The following is a 19,795-nucleotide window of genomic DNA, read 5'->3' as shown; positions in this document are numbered from 1 at the left end:
TAGTCTTGAGGGTTCTACCATTCACTGTATATTCCCTACCTGCATTAGCCCTTCCAAAATGCATTACCTCACATTTGTCCGGATTAAACTCCATCTGCCATCTCTCCGCCCAAGTCTCCAGACAATCTAAATCCTGCTGTATCCTCAGACAGTCCTCATCGCTATCCGCAATTCCACCAACCTTTGTGTCGTCTGCAAACTTACTAATCAGACCAGTTACATTTTCCTCCAAATCATTTATATATACTACAAAGAGCAAAGGTCCCAGCACTGATCCCTGTGGAACACCACTGGTCACAGCCCTCCAATTAGAAAAGCATCCCTCCATTGCTAGTAGTCATTAGATAGACATATGAACGATAAGGGAATAGTGTAGATGTTCTTTAGGGTGGTTTCACAGGTCGGCGCAACATTGAGGGCCAAAGGGCCTGTACTGCGCTGTAATGTTCTATGTTCTATAAAGATTGCAATGTGACTGTGCTGTTGACTGAATTACTTTGTTCAGTCACTGACATGAGACTCCAGACCATAATTGGGCCAATCCTCTTTTGAGTATCCACAGAACTGTTTTTAAAATCCCTTTATTTTGGCTGCCAGTTTTTTAATTCTCCCCTTTGAGCCATCCTCATGTTTTTGCCACCCTTATGCACATTTTATATTTGTTTGCAATCGTAGCATGAGCTAGAAAGACTCCAGATTAACATCGCCGCCCTCAGCGAACTTCCCAATTGCATCAATGAGATATGCGTGACACCTCACCTACAGCTTAGCTATTATCAATATGCCACTATCATTAGCGTTTATGCCCTGCCCCTTGACGGCAATGAAGATATGACTGGAAAATTCTATTCGGACCTTGATGATCCTCTCACGCCATCCCAAAAGATCACCCTCCTCGGGAACTTCGATGCTAGGATTGACCGTGACTGAATGTCCAATCATTGGGAAAGCAGTGTGGGAGAAACTAATGAAAATGGCTTCCTCTTGCTGACCAAATGTGCTCAGCCTGGCCTCATTATAACAAATAACTTCTTCCACCAGAAGGACAGAACCACGTGGTTACATTCTAGATCACAGCATTGACACATCCTGGATGATGTCATTGTTCAAGTCAAAGATCAAAGTAATGCCTGAATCACTCAATCCATGGGGGCACCGCTGGACCGATCAAGACTTGTTCGATCGGTGATCAAAGCCACCCAGCGCCAAACCATTACTAAGCCCAAACGGAAGATCAATGTCTTGGCCCGAAAACAGCCCAAACAAAGAGGAATTCCTAACTGACTCAATCTCTCCTCATTCGTCAGTCCCACCATCCCAGGAATCAGTCTGGTAAACTTTGGCTGCACTCTCTCCATAGCAAGAACATCCTTCCTTAGATAAGGACACCAAAATTGCACACAATATTCCAGATGTGGCCTCACCAAGGCCCTGTATAACTGCAGCAAGATATCCCTGCTCCTGTACTCAAATCCTTTTCCTATGAAGGCCAACATGCCATTTTCCTTTTCCACTACCTGCTGTACCTGCATGCTTACCTTGAGTGACTGGTGTTCGAGGACACCTGGGTCTTGTTGCACATTCCCCTCTCGCAATCTATCGCCATTCAAATAATCTGCTTTCCTGTTTTTGCTACAAAGTAGATAACCTCACATTTATGCACATTATACTGCATCTGCCATTCATTTTCACTGCACTCAATTTGTCCAAATCACACTGAAGGATCTCTGCATCCTCCTCACAGCTCACCCTCCCACCCAGCTTTGAGTAATCCGGAGATATTACATTTAGTTTCCTCATCTAAATCATTAATATTGTGAATAGCTGGGGTCCCAGCACCAATCCCTGCAGTACCCCACGAGTCACTGCCCGCCATTTGAAAAAAGACCCATTTATTCCTACTCTTTGTTTCCAACCAGTTTTCTCTCCATCTCAATACACGACCCCTAATCCCATGCACTTTAATTCCCCCCCTCCCCCCCCCCCCCCTCTCCCCCACATCTCTTATGTGGGACCTTGTCAAAAGCCTTCTGAGAGTCCAAATAAACCACATCGACTGGCTCCACCTCATCAACTCTACTAATTACATACTTGAAGAGTTCCAGTAGATTTGTCAAGCATGATTTCACCTTCATAATCCACATTGACTCTGCTCCTGTTTGGAATATGTTGGAATTGGAATATGTTGAGCACTTCCCACACCTTGGCAGCCACCTGTCTTAAAAGGGCACTATTGACGAGGAGATCCAACACTGGATTAGATGTTCCAGCTCAGCCTTCTACCAACGACAAGAGCAAGTGTTTGACAAAGACCTCCTCGTGTACAGAACAGTTGTGATCAATATTCTCTTTAATGTCCCCTCCCTCCAAATGGCCCATTTGTTGCAATGCATGGTTCCTTTGCAATTTACATGCAAACATACACGTACATCTTCGAGGGCTCATACACAGCACACTAGATTGCTGCGTGGCCTCCCACTCTGACAGCAAGGAAGAACAACAGTTGTCATCACCACACTCCTGTACTGCACTGAGACTCAGATTGTGCATTAGTGACACACAGCAGCACTGTACTGTGTACAGTTCTGGTTGCCTCATTTTAGGAAGGGCGTGGAAGCTTTGGAAAAAGTGCAAAGGAGATTTACCAGGATGTTGCCTGGAATGGAGAGTAGGTCTTACGAGGAAAGGTTGAGGGTGCTAGGCCTTTTCTCATTAGAACGGAGATGGATGAGGGGCAACTTGATAGAGATTTATGAGATTATCAGGGGAATAGATAGAGTAGACAGTCAGATACTTTTTCCCCCGGTGGAACAAACCATTACAAGGGGACATAAATTTAAGGTGAATGGTGGAAGAGATAGGGGGGGGGGGATGTCAGAGGTAGATTCTTTACCCAGAGAGTAGTGGGGGCATGGAATGCACTGCCTGTGGAAGTAGTTGAGTCGGAAACATTCGGGACCTTCAAGCAGCTATTGGATAGGTACATGGATTACGGTAAAATGATATAGTGTAGATTTATTTGTTCTTAAGGGTAGCATGGTAGTATTGTGGATAGCACAATTGCTTCACAGCTCCAGGGTCCCAGGTTCGATTCCGGCTTGGGTCGCTGTCTGTGCGGAGTCTGCACATCCTCCCAGTGTCTGCGTGGGTTTCCTCCGGGTGCTCCGGTTTCCTCCCACAGTCCAAAGATGTGCAGGTTAGGAGGATTGGCCATGATAAATTGCCCTTCGTGTCCAATATTGCCCTTAGTGTTGGGTGGAGGTGTTGACTTTGGGTAGGGTGCTCTTTCCAAGAGCCCGTGCACTCAATGGGCCAAATGGCCTCCTTCTGCACTGTAAATTCTATGACATAACTAAATATCCCAGGATATCGATGCTTCAGGTGGGATAGAGAGGGAGGTAAAAGGGGTGGAGGAGTTGCATTACTGGTCAGAGAGGATATCACAGCTGCTGAAGGAGGGCACTATGGAGGACTCAAGCAGTGAGGCGATATGGCAGAGCTCAGAAATAGGAAGGGTGCGGTAACAATGTTGGGGCTGTACTACAGACCTCCCAACAGCGAGCGGGAGATAGAGGTACAAATATGTAAACAGATTATGGAAAGATGTAGGAGCAACAGAGTGGTGGTGATAGGAGATTTTAATTTTCCCAACATTGACTGGGATACACTTCGTGTCAGAGGTCTCAATGGAGCAGAATTTGTAAGGAGCATCCAGGAGGGTTTTCTAGAGCAGTATGTAAATAGTCCAACTCGGGAAGGGGCCATACTGGAACTGGTGTTGGGGAATGAGCCCGGCCAAGTGGTTGAAGTTTCAGTCGGGGATTACTTTGGGAATAGTGATCACAACTCCCTCAGTTTTAGAATACTCATGGACAAAGACGAGAGTGGTCCTGAAGGAAGAGAGCTAAATTGGGGGAAGGCCAACTACACCAAAATATGGTAGGAGCTGGGGAATGTGGATTGGGAGCAGCTGTTTGAAGGTAAATCCACATTTGATATGTGGGAGGCTTTTAAAGAGAGGTTGATTAGAGTGCAGGACAGACATGTCCCTCTGAAAATCAGGGATAGAAATGGCAAGATTAGGGAACCATGGATGACAGGTGAAATTGTGAGACAAGCGAAGAGGACAAAGGAAGCATAAGGTCTAGACGACTGAAGACAGACGAAGCTTTGGAAGAATATTGGGAATGTCGGACCAACCTGAAACGAGGAATCAAGAGGGCTAAAAGGGTCAAGAAATATCTTTAGCAAACAGGGTTAAGGAAAATCCCAAAGCCTTTTATTCATATATAAGGAGCAAGAGGGTAACTAGAGAAAGGATTGGCCCACTCAAGGACAAAGGATGAAAGTTATGCGTGGACTCGAGAAAATGGGTGAGGTTCTTAACGAGTACTTTGCATCGGTATTCACCGAGGAGAAGGACATGACGGATGTTGAGGTTAGGGGTAGATGTTTGATTACTCAAGGTCAAGTCGGTCAGAGAATACAGCAGAATATAGATAGATTGGAGAGTTGGGGGGAGAAATGGCAGATGAAGTTCAATCCAGGCAAATGCGAGGTGATGCATTTTGGAAGATCTAATTCAAGAGCGGACTATACGGTCAATGGAAGAGTCCTGGGGAAAATTGATGTACAGAGAGATCTGGGTGTTCAGGTCCATTGTACCCTGAAGGTGGCTGCACAGGTCGATAGAGTGGTCAAGAAGGCATACAGCATGCTTTCCTTCATCGGAAGGGGTATTGAGTACAAGAGTTGGCAGGTCATGTTACAGTTGTATAAGACTTTGTTTCGGCCACATTTGGAATACTGCGTACAGTTCTGGTCGCCACATTACCAGAAGGATGTGGATGCTTTGGAGAAGGTGCAGAGGAGATTCACCAGGATGTTGCCTGGTATGGAGGGCGCTAGCTATGAAGAAAGGTTGAGTAGATTAGGATTGTTTTCGTTGGAAAGACGGAGGTTGAGGGTGTCCTCATTGAGGTCTACAAAATCATGAGGTATAGACAGGGTGGATAGCAAGAAGCTTTTTCCCCCCCCAGAGTGGGGGACTCAATTACTCGGGGTCACGAGTTCAAGGTGAGGGGGAAAAAGTTTAAGGGAGATATGTGTGGAAAGTTCTTTAATCAGAGGGTGGTGGGTGCCTGGAACGCATTGCCGGCGGCGGTGGTAGAGGCGGGCACGATAGCGTCATTTAAGGTGTATCTCGACAGATACATGAATGGGCAGGGAGCAGAGGGATACAGATCCTTAGAAAATAGGCGACAGATTTTGATCGAGGATCTGGATCGGTGCAGGCTTGGAGGGCCGAAGGGCCTGTTCCTGTGCTGTAATTTATCTTTGTTCTCCCTACCCACACCGTCTCTCGAGATACTCAGCCTTTTAAAACACAAACTTGCCTGATTGCCGTTTCTTTTTAAATGACTAATTCTATGCTTTTCGATCTTTGGCATCAGCCTGAGCACTTTGGGCCTACAGCATAGCAAATAAAAACTGCACAACTTACTTTAAACTTAAAAAATGAATAAAGACAGCACGGTGGCACAGTGGTTAGCACTGCTGTCTCACAGCTCCAGAGTTCAATACCACAGGTATTTGGCAGGAAGGATCAAGGAAAACCCAAAAGCTTTCTATAGGTATGTCAGGAATAAGCGAATGACTAGGGAAAGAGTAGGACCAGTCAAGGACAGGGATGGGAAATTGTGTGTGGAGTCTGAAGAGATAGGCGAGATACTAAATGAATATTTTTCGTCAGTATTCACTCAGGAAAAAGATAATGTCGTGGAGGAGAATGCTGAGCCCCAGGCTAATAGAATAGATGGCATTGAGGTACGTAGGGAAGAGGTGTTGGCAATTCTGGACATGCTGAAAATAGTCCCCGGGACCTGATGGGATTTATCCTAGGATTCTCTGGGAGGCCAGGGAAGAGATTGCTGGACCTTTGGCTTTGATTTTTATGTCATCATTGGCTACAGGAATAGTGCCAGAGGACTGGAGGACAGCAAATGTGGTCCCTTTGTTCAAAAAGGGGAGCAGAGACAACCCCGGCAACTACAGACCGGTGAGCCTCACGTCTGTAGTGGGTAAAGTCTTGGAGGGGATTATAAGAGACAAGATTTATAACCATCTAGATAGGAATAATAAGATCAGGGATAGTCAGCATGGCTTTGTGAAGGGTAGGTCATGCCTCACAAACCTTATCGAGTTCTTTGAGAAGGTGACTGAACAGGTAGATGAGGGTAGAGCAGTTGATGTGGTGTATATGGATTTCAGCAAAGCGTTTGATAAGGTTCCCCACGGTAGGCTATTGCAGAAAATACGGAGGCTGGGGATTGAGGGTGATTTAGAGATGTGGATCAGAAATTGGCTAGCTGAAAGAAGACGGAGGGTGGTGGTTGATGGGAAATGTTCAGAATGGAGTACAGTCACAAGTGGAGTACCACAAGGATCTGTTCTGGGGCCGTTGCTGTTTGTCATTTTTATCAATGACCTAGAGGAAGGCGCAGAAGGGTGGGTGAGTAAATTTGCAGACGATACTAAAGTCGGTGGTGTTGTCGATAGTGTGGAAGGATGTAGCAGGTTACAGAGGGATATAGATAAGCTGCAGAGCTGGGCTGAGAGGTGGCAAATGAAGTTTAATGTAGAGAAGTGTGAGGTGATTCACTTTGGAAGGAATAACAGGAATGCGGAATATTTGGCTAATGGTAAAGTTCTTGAAAGTGTGGATGAGCAGAGGGATCTAGGTGTCCATGTACATAGATCCCTGAAAGTTGCCATCCAGGTTGATAGGGTTGTGAAGAAGGCCTATGGAGTGTTGGCCTTTATTGGTAGAGGGATTGAGTTCCGGAGTCAGGAGGTCATGTTGCAGCTGTACAGAACTCTGGTCCGGCCGCATTTGGAGTATTGCGTACAGTTCTGGTCACCGCATTATAGGAAGGACGTGGAAGCATTGGAAAGGGTGCAGAGGAGATTTACCAGGATGTTGCCTGGTATGGAGGGAAAATCTTATGAGGAAAGGCTGATGGACTTGAGGTTGTTTTCGTTGGAGAGAAGAAGGTTAAGAGACGACTTAATAGAGGCATACAAAATGATCAGGGGGTTGGATAGGGTGGACAGTGAGAGCCTTCTCCCGCGGATGGAAATGGCTGGCACGAGGGGACATAGCTTTAAACTGAGGGGTAATAGATATAGGACAGAGGTCAGAGGTAGGTTCTTTACGCAAAGAGTAGTGAGGCCGTGGAATGCCCTACCTGCTACAGTAGTGAACTCGCCAACATTGAGGGCATTTAAAAGTTTATTGGATAAACATATGGATGATAATGGCATAGTGTAGGTTAGATGGCTTTTGTTTCGGTGCAACATCGTGGGCCGAAGGGCCTGTACTGCGCTGTATTGTTCTATGTGACTGTGTGGAGTCTGCACGTTCTCCCCGTGTGTGCGTGGGTTTCCTCCTGGTGCTCCGGTTTCCTCCCAGTCCAAAGATGTGCAGGTTAGGTTGATTGGCCATGCTAAATTGTCCCTTATTGTCCAAAAGGTGAGGTTACTGGAATAGGATGGAGGCGTGGACTTGAGTAGGGTGCTCCTTCCGAGGGCCGGTGCAGACTCGATGGCCTCCTTCTGCACTGTATGATTTGCCATCAAGTCAGGAGACGTCACTGATAAAGAAACTCGCTGCCAATAACATGCAGTTCCACGTCACAACCTGCATAGGTTAGATGCTTGTTTCACCTCCGCTACTGATTAACTAACATCCTGAATTAATACTTTCCCACGCAGGAGTTCTAATTTGATCTCATATTTCCTGTGTGCTTTAAAGAATATCTTAAAAGGATTCCCATGACATACCAATAAAGCTCTGATTACTCATCTTCAATGCCAGCTAAAGATGTTAACTCTGGATTAAATATTTCCATTGTCCATGTCAAACTTTGTATTGGAAAGGTCTATGAAAAATCGATTGAACTGCAACTAACAGATTTAGAAAGGGGCATTTTATCCTTAATGCTAATTCTAGCAGTATTACCGTTTTGGACTTTCACTAACTTAGGGCGGCACAGTAGCATTGTGGATAGCACAATTTCTTCACAGCTCCAGGGTCCCAGGTTCGATTCCCGGCTTGGGTCACTGTCTGTGCGGAGTCTGCACGTTCTCCCAGTGTGTGCATGGGTTTCCTCCGGGTGCTCCGGTTTCCTCCCACAGTCCAAAGATGTGCAGGTTAGGTGGATTGGTCATGCTAAATTGTCCTAAGTGTCCAAAATTGCCCTTAGTGTTGGGTGGAGTTACTGGGTTATGGGGATAGGGTGGGGGTTTGGGCAGGGTGCTGTTTCCAAGAGCCGGTGCAGACTCGATGGGCCGAATGGCCTCCTTCTGCACTGTAAATTCTATGATGATTCTATGAACTTGAGTCATTTTGTTTCTGTAAATAAATCTTATTTGTTTTAACCTATTGGTTTGTCTGCTTTGTACAACCCCTCTTTTGAAAAGCTTAATGAAATATGCTTGGAATCCCACACAGTTATGGGGGACAGACAGGAAAATGGAGCAGAGACCATAACATAATAATCTTTCTTATTGTCACAAGTAGGCTTACATTAACACCGCAATGAAGTTACTGGGGAAAGCCCCTAGTCGCTACACTCCGGGGCGCCTGTTCGGGTACACTGAGGGAGAATTAAGAATGCCCAAATTACCCAACAGCACATCTTTTGGGACTCGTGGGAAGAAAACGGAGCATCCGGACCCATGCAGACACGGGGAGAACGCGCAGACTCCGCACAGACAGTGACCCGAGCCAGGAATCGAACCCGAGACCCTGGCGCTGTGAAGCAACAGTGCTAACCACTGTGCTACCGTGTCGCCCATCAACTCGATCAACTATGATCTTATCGATTGGTGGAGCAGGCTTGAAGGGCTATTTCCACCGCCAAGTACGATGTTCCTCTGATTTCCAGCAATTGACATTACAATAAATGGGTAACTCATTAGTCACAGATGGGTTATCGGAGAGACAGAAACTGTAAATGTGTAGGTTTGCTGGGAGTGCCAAAGAGAGACATCAGGAAAAAGCCTGAACTGGAATAATGGAGCAGTGTTTCTTCTGAGGGCTCCAGCTATGTCATGTTTCACTCTATCTGGAGTACCAGCAGAAATGTTTCCCTCTTGAAACTAAACGGTACAATTTTAAAGGGGGTGCTTGAACAGAGAGCTGGGGAAGTAGGCAGATGTGTGTATTGACAGTGGCTGAATAAGTTGGTAAGACTACTTTGTAAAAAAGATGGCTGTAGAGGCTAAAAATACGAAAAGCAAGCAAGTACTGCACTGCCCTCTCGCACTTCCTGAAGGATACATCTTGCTACATTTTACTACGTTAAAGGTGCTTTATAAATACAAATTGTTATAAACTTTGCACAATACTGTACACCACACTTTAGGGAAGGCACCATGTGTTGGAGAGGGTGCAGAGCAGGTTTGCTGCAACAGTATCAGGGATGAAAGACATCAGCCATGTGAAGGGAATAGAGAAGACAAGATTACTGTTGTTTCAGTAGAGAACTCAGAGACTTGAGGCGTTCAAAATTAAGAACTGAGAGGCAAAATGGAAAACTATTTACACTAGCAATAGGGTTATGACAAGAGGAAACGGATTTAAGATCTATGTGACAATAAGCGATTATTATTATAAGATAGGGACTGGTTTAGCACAGGGCTAAATCGCTGGCTTTAAAAGCAGACCAAGGCAGGCCAGCAACACAGTTCAATTCCCGTACCAGCCTCCCCGAACAGGCGCCGGAATGTGGCAACTAGGGGCTTTTCACAGTAACTTCATTTGAAGCCTACTTGTGACAATAAGTGATTTTCATTTTCAACCAGCGGTTGATTTTTTTTCATTCATCCGTGGGATCTGGTGGGGTTCCAAGTATCTGCTGCTCTTACCCTCTAGATGATAGAGGTTGTGGGTTTGGAAGGTGCTGTCTAAGGAACCTTGGTGAGTTCCTGCAGTGCATCTTGTAGATGGTACACACGGCTGCCACTGTGCATTGGTGGTGGAGGGAGTGAATGTTTGTGGATGGTGTGCCAATCAAGCGGGGCAGCTTTGCCTGCATGGTGTCAAGCTGCACGCTTCCAGGCAAGTAGGGGGTATTCTATCACACTCCTGTAGATGGTGTGCAGGTTTTGGGGTGAGTTACTCTCTGTTGGATTTCCCACCCCCCAAGGGTATATGCAAAGTATTGTAATATTAAAGGCAACGCTGTAAAGGATGCTAGAAATTGAAGATATAATGGAAAAGGAAGATAATGCAAAGCTGTGGGGTAAAAGAGCAGAGTAATGGAACTAATTTGATGTCTTTCAAAGAGTTAGCACAGACATGATGGGCTGAATGGTCCACCTCTGTCCATACACAAAATAGGCCGGTGGGAAATTTAGTTTCACAATTGCCAGGGTCTTGGTTTAAGCTCTAGTCCTGCGAGATGGGCAGGCCTCAAAAGGCAAGAACGGGACAAACTATTTTCTGCACTAACAAAACGTAACTCCCATAGTTAAGTTTAATAACTGTGTTAAACTAGGTGAAATGTGTGTGTTAATATCCTAATTTTTAATGAAGTTTCCTTATAATATTTTGGAAACAAGATGGGAGCTGAAGGAATTTCGAAGGAATTTCAAACAAATTTTCCCCACTGCTACTTTTAGTGGCATTTATATGCTAGCTGCAGAGGTGGATAGTTTTCATACCTCCTTGCCATTTTCCTATTAGTCTCAAGATAACAGCTTGGACATTTTCCAAACTTCCGTTGGCAACAAAAATAAATAAAAAGAGACTTGAACACAACTTGAAAGCAGCTAGCACAGATTTCTGGACTCAGGCGATCAGGGTACAATGGCAGTGATAAAATGTACTTCATCAACCCAGGCAAGCTGATCCGCCAATGTGGGAAACCGGAATTCTTATCTTGCATCATGCAAAAAACAAGTCGTACTCATTAAATGCAGTGAAATGCATAACCTTTGATTCATTCATTTGCAGTCTTGAGAAATACAACAGGCTAGTTCTGGCCTGGCCGCCCCAAGATATAAATTGTCCAGAAGCTGAGATTGCAGAAACATGTGCACAATATTGATTGTGAGTCAATATTGGGGCCTGGGGTCCGGTTACAGGCGCAACGGCCCCCACTGAACCAGGCAGGAAACTGGTGGCAAAGCCAGATTTGAAACATCCAGAGATGTTTCCGATATCCTGCACATTTTTCCAGGGCACGAATGCCAAAGCTTTTTAGTCTTCAAGAATCTACTTGCATGAATGCATGCCAGCAAGCTCCAGGAGTCACGCAAACCTGAAGCCAATGCCCCCCCCCACCCCTTAACTTGCACCTTAATCAATTCTTATTAGCAGATCTTGGTGTTTGGATTGGCTTTTCACCCACCCACTGTGAAAACAACCCCATCTAAATCTCTCGGTCTATAACATTTAGAGCAGAAAAACCAGTGAATATAAAAAGGACAAATTGTGGAGGCACCTGAGCCTCGTCAGGGGTTATCATAGAATTTACAGTGCAGAAGGAGGCCATTCAGCCCATCGAGTCTGCACCGGCTCCTAGAAAGAGCACCCTACCCAAGGTCAGCGCACCCACCCTATCCCCATAACCCAGTAACCCCACCCAACACTAAGGGCAATTTTGGACACTAAGGGCAATTTATCATGGCCAATCCACCTAACCTGCACATCTTTGGACTGTGGGAGGAAACCGGAGCACCCGGAGGAAACCCACGCACACACGGGGAGGATGTGCAGACTCCGCACAGACAGTGACCCAAGCCAGAATCGAACCTGGGACCCTGAAGCTGTGAAGCAATTGTGCTATCCACAATGCTACCGTGCTGCCCTCAAGGTTGAGGACAAGCTGCCCATGAACCAGTTTGAATATTCTGTATTTTTAGAAATTATGTATTTTTAAAAAAGTTTTATTTCTCTGTTCGTCCGCTATCATTTAACAATGTCTTCCCAGCAGTCCATCTCTCCTCAAGACACATAAATGGATAGGAAAGGTTTAGAGGCATAGGGGCCAAATGCGGTTAGCTTAGATGGGCTTTTTGGTTGGCAAGGACCAGTTTGGGCCAAAGGGCCTGCCTCCATGCCGTAAATTCTATCAACAGATAGAATGGCAGCATGGTAGCACAGTTGCTTCACAGCTCCAGGGTCTCAGGTTCGACTTGTGGCTTGGGTCACTGTTTGTGCGTTCTCCCCGTAGGTTTCCTCCGGGTGCTCCGGTTTCCTCCCACAGTCCAAAGATGTGCAGGTTAGGTGGATTGGCCATGATAAATTGCCCTTAGTGTCCAAAAGGAGTGGGTGGGATTGCTGGGGATAGTGTGGAGGCATGGGCTTAAGTAGGATGCACTTTCCAAGGGCAGGTGCCGACTCGATGGGCCGAATTATAAATTCTATAACAGATTAAGGCATAGAGAGTCCTATTAGGCGCAGGTCACACGTTCCAAAAAAAAAAAATCCATTCAGACTAATTTTCAGATTAAAGACAACTGCCATGCCAACGTGATGGAAACATCAGATCATTTGGAAATAAAGCCCAATTTCTCTCACTTCTTCCCCCAGTACAAGACTTGAACACAATCTACGTGGACACTCCAGTGTAGTACAAGGGCATTGTTTGAAGCACCTTCCTGGAGAAGATGTTGAAGCAAGTCTTATCAACTTGTTCCAGTGACTCGAGTGGGTTTCTAAAGCTTATATACACAAAATGAAGCAGGATAGTCTCCTAGCCAACATTCATCCCTCAATCACCACCAAAATTGTACAGATGCTAGAAATCCGAAGCAGCAGAAAGTGTCTTACACTATAATTCGTCTTTTAACTATCGCCTGTACATCGCTTATACATCATTCTTTTATCATATACTGGATGTGGTCTTCACAATCCCTTTCCCTTGCTCTAAACCACCATATAAGCTCAACATCTGTAAAATTTCTCGTGACAGTGTTACATCTGACATGTTTAACTTTGGCTTGCTCCACAGATGCTGCCCGATCTGCTGAGCGTTACCATAAAAATAGATTAACTAATCATCGGCCATCTATGGAACCTTGTCACGTTCAAAATGGCTGCTGTGTCTACCTGCAGATCAACAATGACAAATTATGGAGAATAGGGGGCACAATAAGCTGGCGTCCCAGACTGTGTTTCATTTTCTTTTTGGCTTTCCTGCAACCTCTTCTGAAATGAAGTTCTCTTAATATCTTCCTAATGTGGCTTATTGCACTCCAGTATCTCAAATTTTGAAACAATCCTTCCCAACCTTCCTGTACTTCAACAATCCATAGCTTGAATTTGAAGCCTGACATCATCTAAACCAGTTCTCATTTACCTCATCTTTTCTACTTATCTCTTCATTCTCAGGTATCCCAAAATAAACCCTCCTTTTCACATTCAATTTATTTATTTTGGCCTGTGTTTGACTCAATTTACCTTGATTACAAGATAATGAACATTCTGTAGTACAGCATATATCTATTCCAATGATTAGTGTTCTGCTTCTCTTGTACATAGCTATCTTATTATAATCACCAGCACAGCATTCCTACGAAACAGCGACTACTAGCTCTTCAAAATAATTTGCTTGTAAGCATTTAATTTGCAAGATGAAATGTTACATTTTTCTGAATTCCTCCAATGTAAATAGAACAAGAGTGATGAGGAAATAGACATTCCAAGGTTTTGAACGCATTATCAATAGTCATCTTTGCACCTCTTCACAGTGCAATTCCACCCACTCCGTCTGGGTGTAAACTGCTGGTTCACAGGTATAATCTGTTTCAGCACCTGATCTATCATGCCATATTAATTTATTACCATTTAATTCTGAGCTTCAGTATAAAAACCAAGGGACGAATAAATAAAACCTGTACACTAAACTGGTGTACCATCTGTAACTGGGATTGCTGCACATGGAATAACAATAATACTGTCACTGTCCGAAGCACCCGGAGGAAACCCATGCAGACACGGGGAGAAGGCACAGTGACCCAAGCTGGGAATCGAACCTGGGACACTGATGCTGTGAAGCAACAGTGCTAACCACTGTGCAAGTGCCGCCCACGTTTTTCCATGGAATGACAGTCCCTGTGCACCGTTTCTTCATTTTCAATCAGAATGACCATCCACTGCACCACCACCCCTTTCTGTTATTCAGACCCTGTGCCCCCTCCAGTTCTTTTTTTCCTCAAGGCCGCAATTATACAACAGCACTCGCCGCCTTTAAGTTGCCTCCCTTCATAACCTGGTCAAAAGATTGGCAACGAGCTATTGAACCATGAGAAACCCCAACATTAGCACAAATCTCTCCTCAACAAACATCTGAACACACTAACACAAACCAAGGTCCAACTTTCATCTCCAAAGCAACACTTGGACACATCCACGGACCTGCCGAAGCTTCAGCCACGAGTGTTTAAGTTCCACGGGGAGGAAACAATTTCATGGAGTTACCTCAACTGCTGCAAGTACGAGAGCAAATGTGTTTGGTTAGCTGCAATCCACCTGACAACGCCTGCAGCCAGCACAACCAATTTGAATGCAATTAAATGCAGTCTGGATGCATAATTCAGAGATCAGCAATGCACAATCCCAAATCTCTTCCTACCTAAACAGGCACAGGGTGACGTATGACAGACACACACGCTCCCACACACCCTGCATTCCCCACACACACCCCCTTGGTGCGCTCCCCTCTTCCCCCCCCCCCCCCCAAACACACACCCTCTATTAGCACCCTCACTCACACACACCCTCGTCCAACACCCCCTCCACTCCTCCAACAGTCTCCGCTCCCCCCTCCTCCAACACTCTCCCAAACACCCTGCATTCCCCCCACACACCCTGTGCGCTCCCATCCCCCCTCCTCCTCCGCTCCTCCTCCCCCTCCCCCCTCCCTCCTCCCCCCTCCCTCCCCCCCTCCCTCCTCCTCCCTCCCCCCCTCCCTCCTCCTCCCTCCCTCCTCCTCCCTCCCTCCTCCTCCCTCCCCCCCTCCCTCCTCCCCTCCCTCCTCCTCCCTCCCCCCCTCCCTCCTCCTCCCTCCCCCTCCCTCCCTCCCCCTCCCTCCCTCCTCCTCCCTCCCCCTCCCTCCCTCCTCCTCCCTCCCTCCTCCTCCCTCCCTCCCTCCTCCCTCCCTCCCTCCTCCTCCCTCCTCCTCCTCCCCCCCCTCCGCTCCCCCCTCCTCCTCTCCCCTCTCCCCCCTCCTCCCCTGCTCCCCCCTCCAACCCACCCTCCACTCCTCCAACCCACCCTCCCTCACCGTCTCCTAATTTAATGTGAAGATGCGGCGGGATTCCCTGTGACAGGCTCCAGATCCGCACACCTGGGCCCGGGGCGGCACAAGGTCAGCCCGATCACCGCTCTCAGGCCCGGGGGCCGAGTGACAACCGCAGCCCGGGGAGCGCGCCCGGCCCGCCCGGCTCCCCCCCTCCCCCCCGCCCGGCTCCCCCCCTCCCCCCCGCCCGGCTCCCCCCCTCCCCCCCCTCCCCCCCGCCCGGCTCCCCCCCTCCCCCCCCGCCCGGCTCCCCCCCTCCCCCCCCGCCCGGCTCCCCCCCTCCCCCCCGCCCGGCTCCCCCCCTCCCCCCCCGCCCGGCTCCCCCCCTCCCCCCCCGCCCGGCTCCCCCCCTCCCCCCCCGCCCGGCTCCCCCCCTCCCCCCCCGCCCGGCTCCCCCCCTCCCCCCCCGCCCGGCTCCCCCCCTCCCCCCCCGCCCGGCTCCCCCCCTCCCCCCCCGCCCGGCTCCCCCCCTCCCCCCCCGCCCGGCTCCCCCCCTCCCCCCCCGCCCGGCTCCCCCCCCGCCCGGCTCCCCCCCCGCCCGGCTCCCCCCCCGCCCGGCTCCCCCCCCGCCCGGCTCCCCCCCCGCCCGGCTCCCCCCCTCCCCCCCCGCCCGGCTCCCCCCCTCCCCCCCCGCCCGGCTCCCCCCCCGCCCGGCTCCCCCCCTCCCCCCCCGCCCGGCTCCCCCCCTCCCCCCCGCCCGGCTCCCCCCCTCCCCCCCCGCCCGGCTCCCCCCCCGCCCGGCTCCCCCCCTCCCCCCCCGCCCGGCTCCCCCCCCCCCGCCCGGCTCCCCCCCTCAGCGCTTACCGTGTGGTCGTGTTCATCCGCCCGGGCCCTCAGCGCACTGAGGCCGACACAGAGCAGCAGCGGCAGGGCGGGGAGCAGCATGTCGGCAGCGGGGCGGGCGTGTGGCTCAGGCGGCTGCCGGGTCTCGGCCTCTCCCGCTCTGTCTCCGGGCCTCGGCCTCTCCCGCTCTCGGCCTGTCCCCCGCTCTCTCTCGGGGCCTCGGCCTGTGCCGCTCTCTCAGCCCCGCCTCGCGCTGCTCGGCCTCAGCAGCCGCGCGCCACAAGCCCGCCGCTCCGGCAGCGCCACGTCACCGGCACTCCGCGGAGCACGCGGGGCGGGGTCAGCAGTATTGCGGCCGGGTACAAGGGTTTGGGGGGGGGGGGGGGGGGGGGGGGTGAAACACCAGCACCGCCACCTGCTCAGCTCTGGGACCAATGGCAGCAGCTCTCCGCCCAGATTATCATAAACCCCGCCCCCATCTTATCATAACCCCGCCCCCTTGGTTGCCATAAGCCCCGCCCCTGATTATCATAACCACGCCCTCTGGTTATCATAACCACGCCCCCTGGTTATCATAAACCCCACTCCTGGTTATCATAACCACGCCCCCTTGTTATCATAACCCCCACCCCTGGTTATCATAAACCATGCCCCTGGTTATCATAAACCATGCCCCTGGTTATCAGAACCATGCCCCCTGGTTATCATAAACCCCGGCCCCTGGTTATCATAAACCATGCCCCTGGTTATCAGAACCATGCCCCCTGGTTATCATAAACCCCGGCCCCTGGTTATCATAAACCATGCCCCTGGTTATCAGAACCATGCCCCCTGGTTATATAAACCCTGCACTTGGATATCATAAACCCCACTCCTGGTTATCATAAACCCCACCCCTGGTTATCATAAACCCCTCCCCTGGTTATCATGTAAACACCGCCCCCATTATTATTCCATAGCACCCCTACAATGCAGAAGGAGGCCATTTGGCCCATCGAGTCTGCACTCACCCTCTGAACGAGCCCCCTTCCTAGGCCTACTCCCACACCCTACCCCCGTAAGCCCACCTAACCTGCACACCTGTGGACTATGGGAGGAAACCGGAGCACCCGGAGGAAACCCACGCACACACGGGGAGGATGTGCAGACTCCACACAGACAGTGGCCCAAGCCGGGAATCAAACCTGGGACCCTGGAGCTCTGAGGCAGCAGTGCTAGCCACTGTGCCACCGTGCTGCCCATTTTCATAACCACCATTTCCAAAATCAAACATAAGAACTAGGAGCAGGGGTAGGGAATCTGGCCCCTCGAGCCTGCTCCGCCATTCAATGAGATCATGGCTGAACTTTTGTGGACTCAGCTCCACTTTCCGGCCCGAACACCATAACCCTTTATTCCTTTATTCTCCAAACTATTGTACCTACTGCATGATGGGCATGGTTGGATGTGCTTGTGCCTGTGGTGAGATGTCCGCTGCTCTTTGCGCTAACCAACTCCATGGCTCCTCAACTCTTCAATCTCTTCTTTCCTGCAAAGCAATCCACTAGGGTGGATTTGCGAGTGCCACTAGGAGGTGTTTAAACTAGTTTAGCAGGGGTAGCAGGCGCAGGCCATTCGTACAACAGGGACACAGTATACTATAGCAAAGGAACCAAGACAGAGTGAGTTCAGCCATGTTCAGTACAAGGGAGTAAGGCAAGGCTGGATGGCCTCTACTTTAATTCTAGGGGCATTATCGGTAAGACTGATGAGTTAAGGGCATGGATTTGACATGTGGGATTGTGCTATTGTTGCCATCACAGAGACGTGGTTGAGGGAGGAGCAGGACTAGCAACTCAACATTCCAGGATAGAGGATCTTCAGGCGAGACAGGGAAGAGTGTAGAAGAGGAGGTGGTGTTGCATTATTAAATAAGGAGCCAGTTATTGCAGTGAGGAGGGATGATACCTTGGAAGGATCTTCAAATGAGGAGGCTTTGTGGGTAGAGTTCAGGAATAACAAGGGGGAAATCACATTTCTGGGCGTGGATTAAAGACCCCTAAATAGTCAGCGGGAAATAGAGGGACAGCTATGTAAACAATTCACTGAGGTATGGCAAAACAATAATAATAGGGTAATTGTATTCGGGGATTTCAACTTCCCCAACACTAATTGGTCTAAAGGATTTAGAGGGTGTGGATTTCTTGAAACACATTCAGGAGCTCTTTTGATGTCAATATGTAGACGGTCCAAAGGTTAGCGCAGTGCTCGTTCTAATTCTGGGGATCGAAGGCGGACAGGTGTTCAAGGTGACAGTGGGGAAGCATTTTAGTAATAGCGACCACAACACAGTGCGATTTAGGTTATGTAAAAGGACAAAGAAGGTCTGGGAAAAAATGGTTTTGGATTGGGGAGGTGGGGAGGACAGATTTTATTAAAATAAGGCAGGAACTGTCCAAAGTGGATTGGGAACAGCTTCTTCTGGGAAAACCTACAGCAGAGCAGTTGGGGCGGTCAAAAAGGAAATGAGGAGAGTACAAGCCCAACATGTTCCCTTTCGGGTGAAATGTAGGCGCAACAAGCCCAAAGAACCCTGGATGTCTCGGAATATTCAGGACTGGGTAAGTAGGAAGAGAGAGGCAGGTACAAAGTGGGCAAATCGATGGAGGCCTTAGTGGAGGATAGAAAGTACAGCGGGGGATTTAAGAAAGCAATTAGGAGAGCAAAGAGGGGACGTGAAAAAGCACTGGTGGTTCGGATTAAGACGAATCCCAAGATATTCCTTGAGTAGATTAAGGGAAAGAGGATAACCAGGGAAAGAGTAGGACCCATTAGGGACTAAGGGAGGAATCTATGCGTGGAGCCAGAGAACATTGATAGGGTGTTAACCAAATACTTCACATGCTCGGGTCACTGTCTGTGCGCAGTCTGCACGTTCTCCCCATGTCTGCGTGGGTTTCCTCCGGGTGCTCCGGTTTCCTCCCACAGTCCAAAGATGTGCAGGTTAGGTGGATTGGCCGTGATAAATTGCCCTTAGTGTCCAAAATTGCCCTTAGTGTTGGGTGGGGTTGCTGGGTTGTGGGGATAGGGTGGAGGTGTTGACCTTGGGTAGGGTGCTCTTTCCGGGGGCCGGTGCAGACTCGATGGGCCGGGTGGCCTCCTTCTGCACTGTAAATTCAATGATAATCTATGATTAATCTAGGACAAAGGTTCGGCACAACATCGTGGGCCGAAGGGCCTGTTCTGTGCTGTATTTTTCTATGTTCTATCTATGTTCTATGTGTCTTCACTCGGGAGAAGGAGGATGTAGGGACAGAATTCGGGGAGAGGGCCTGTGAGGTTTGACTTAGGGAGTGAGGAGGTTTTGGCGGTCTTAAAAGTGGAAAAATCCCCAGGTCGGATGAGTTGTTGTGTGCTGGTGTGGGAGGCAAAGGAGGAAATTAGAGGGAAATTACAAGGGAGGAGATCGCAGGGGCTGGGACCCAAATTTTTTATTCCTCTCTGGCCACAGGGAAAATGTCAGAGGACTGGAGGTCAGTTAATATGGTTCCACTTTTCAAGAAGGGTGGTAGAGATAAGCCAGGGAGCTACAGACCAGTGAGTCTCACCTCAGTGGGAGGGAAACTACTGGAGAAAATTCTGAAGGAGAGAATCTATCTCCACTTGGAGAGGTAAGGTTTGATCAGGAATAGTCAGCATGGCTTTGTCAGAGGGAGGTCATG

The 19,795-nt window shown here is 49.0% G+C and overlaps 1 protein-coding gene across 1 annotated transcript in view; it reads right to left on the bottom strand.

Moving 5' to 3' along the window:
* Positions 1-16,407, bottom strand: part of tm9sf3 (transmembrane 9 superfamily member 3) — a 151,892-nt gene extending 135,485 nt beyond the window's left edge. The window contains exon 1 of the mRNA XM_072491867.1: positions 16,116-16,407. Within this exon, the coding sequence (XP_072347968.1) occupies positions 16,116-16,196 (81 nt within the window). The 5' untranslated portion in view covers positions 16,197-16,407. The remainder of the gene's footprint in view (positions 1-16,115) is intronic.
* Between the last annotated feature and the right edge of the window lie 3,388 nt (positions 16,408-19,795).

This window comes from Scyliorhinus torazame, chromosome 28 (genome assembly GCF_047496885.1).
Source record: "Scyliorhinus torazame isolate Kashiwa2021f chromosome 28, sScyTor2.1, whole genome shotgun sequence".
NCBI classification, from domain to species: domain Eukaryota; kingdom Metazoa; phylum Chordata; class Chondrichthyes; order Carcharhiniformes; family Scyliorhinidae; genus Scyliorhinus; species Scyliorhinus torazame.
Note: the sequence above shows the minus strand (reverse complement) of the source record. Positions and strands in the feature narration are given on the sequence as shown.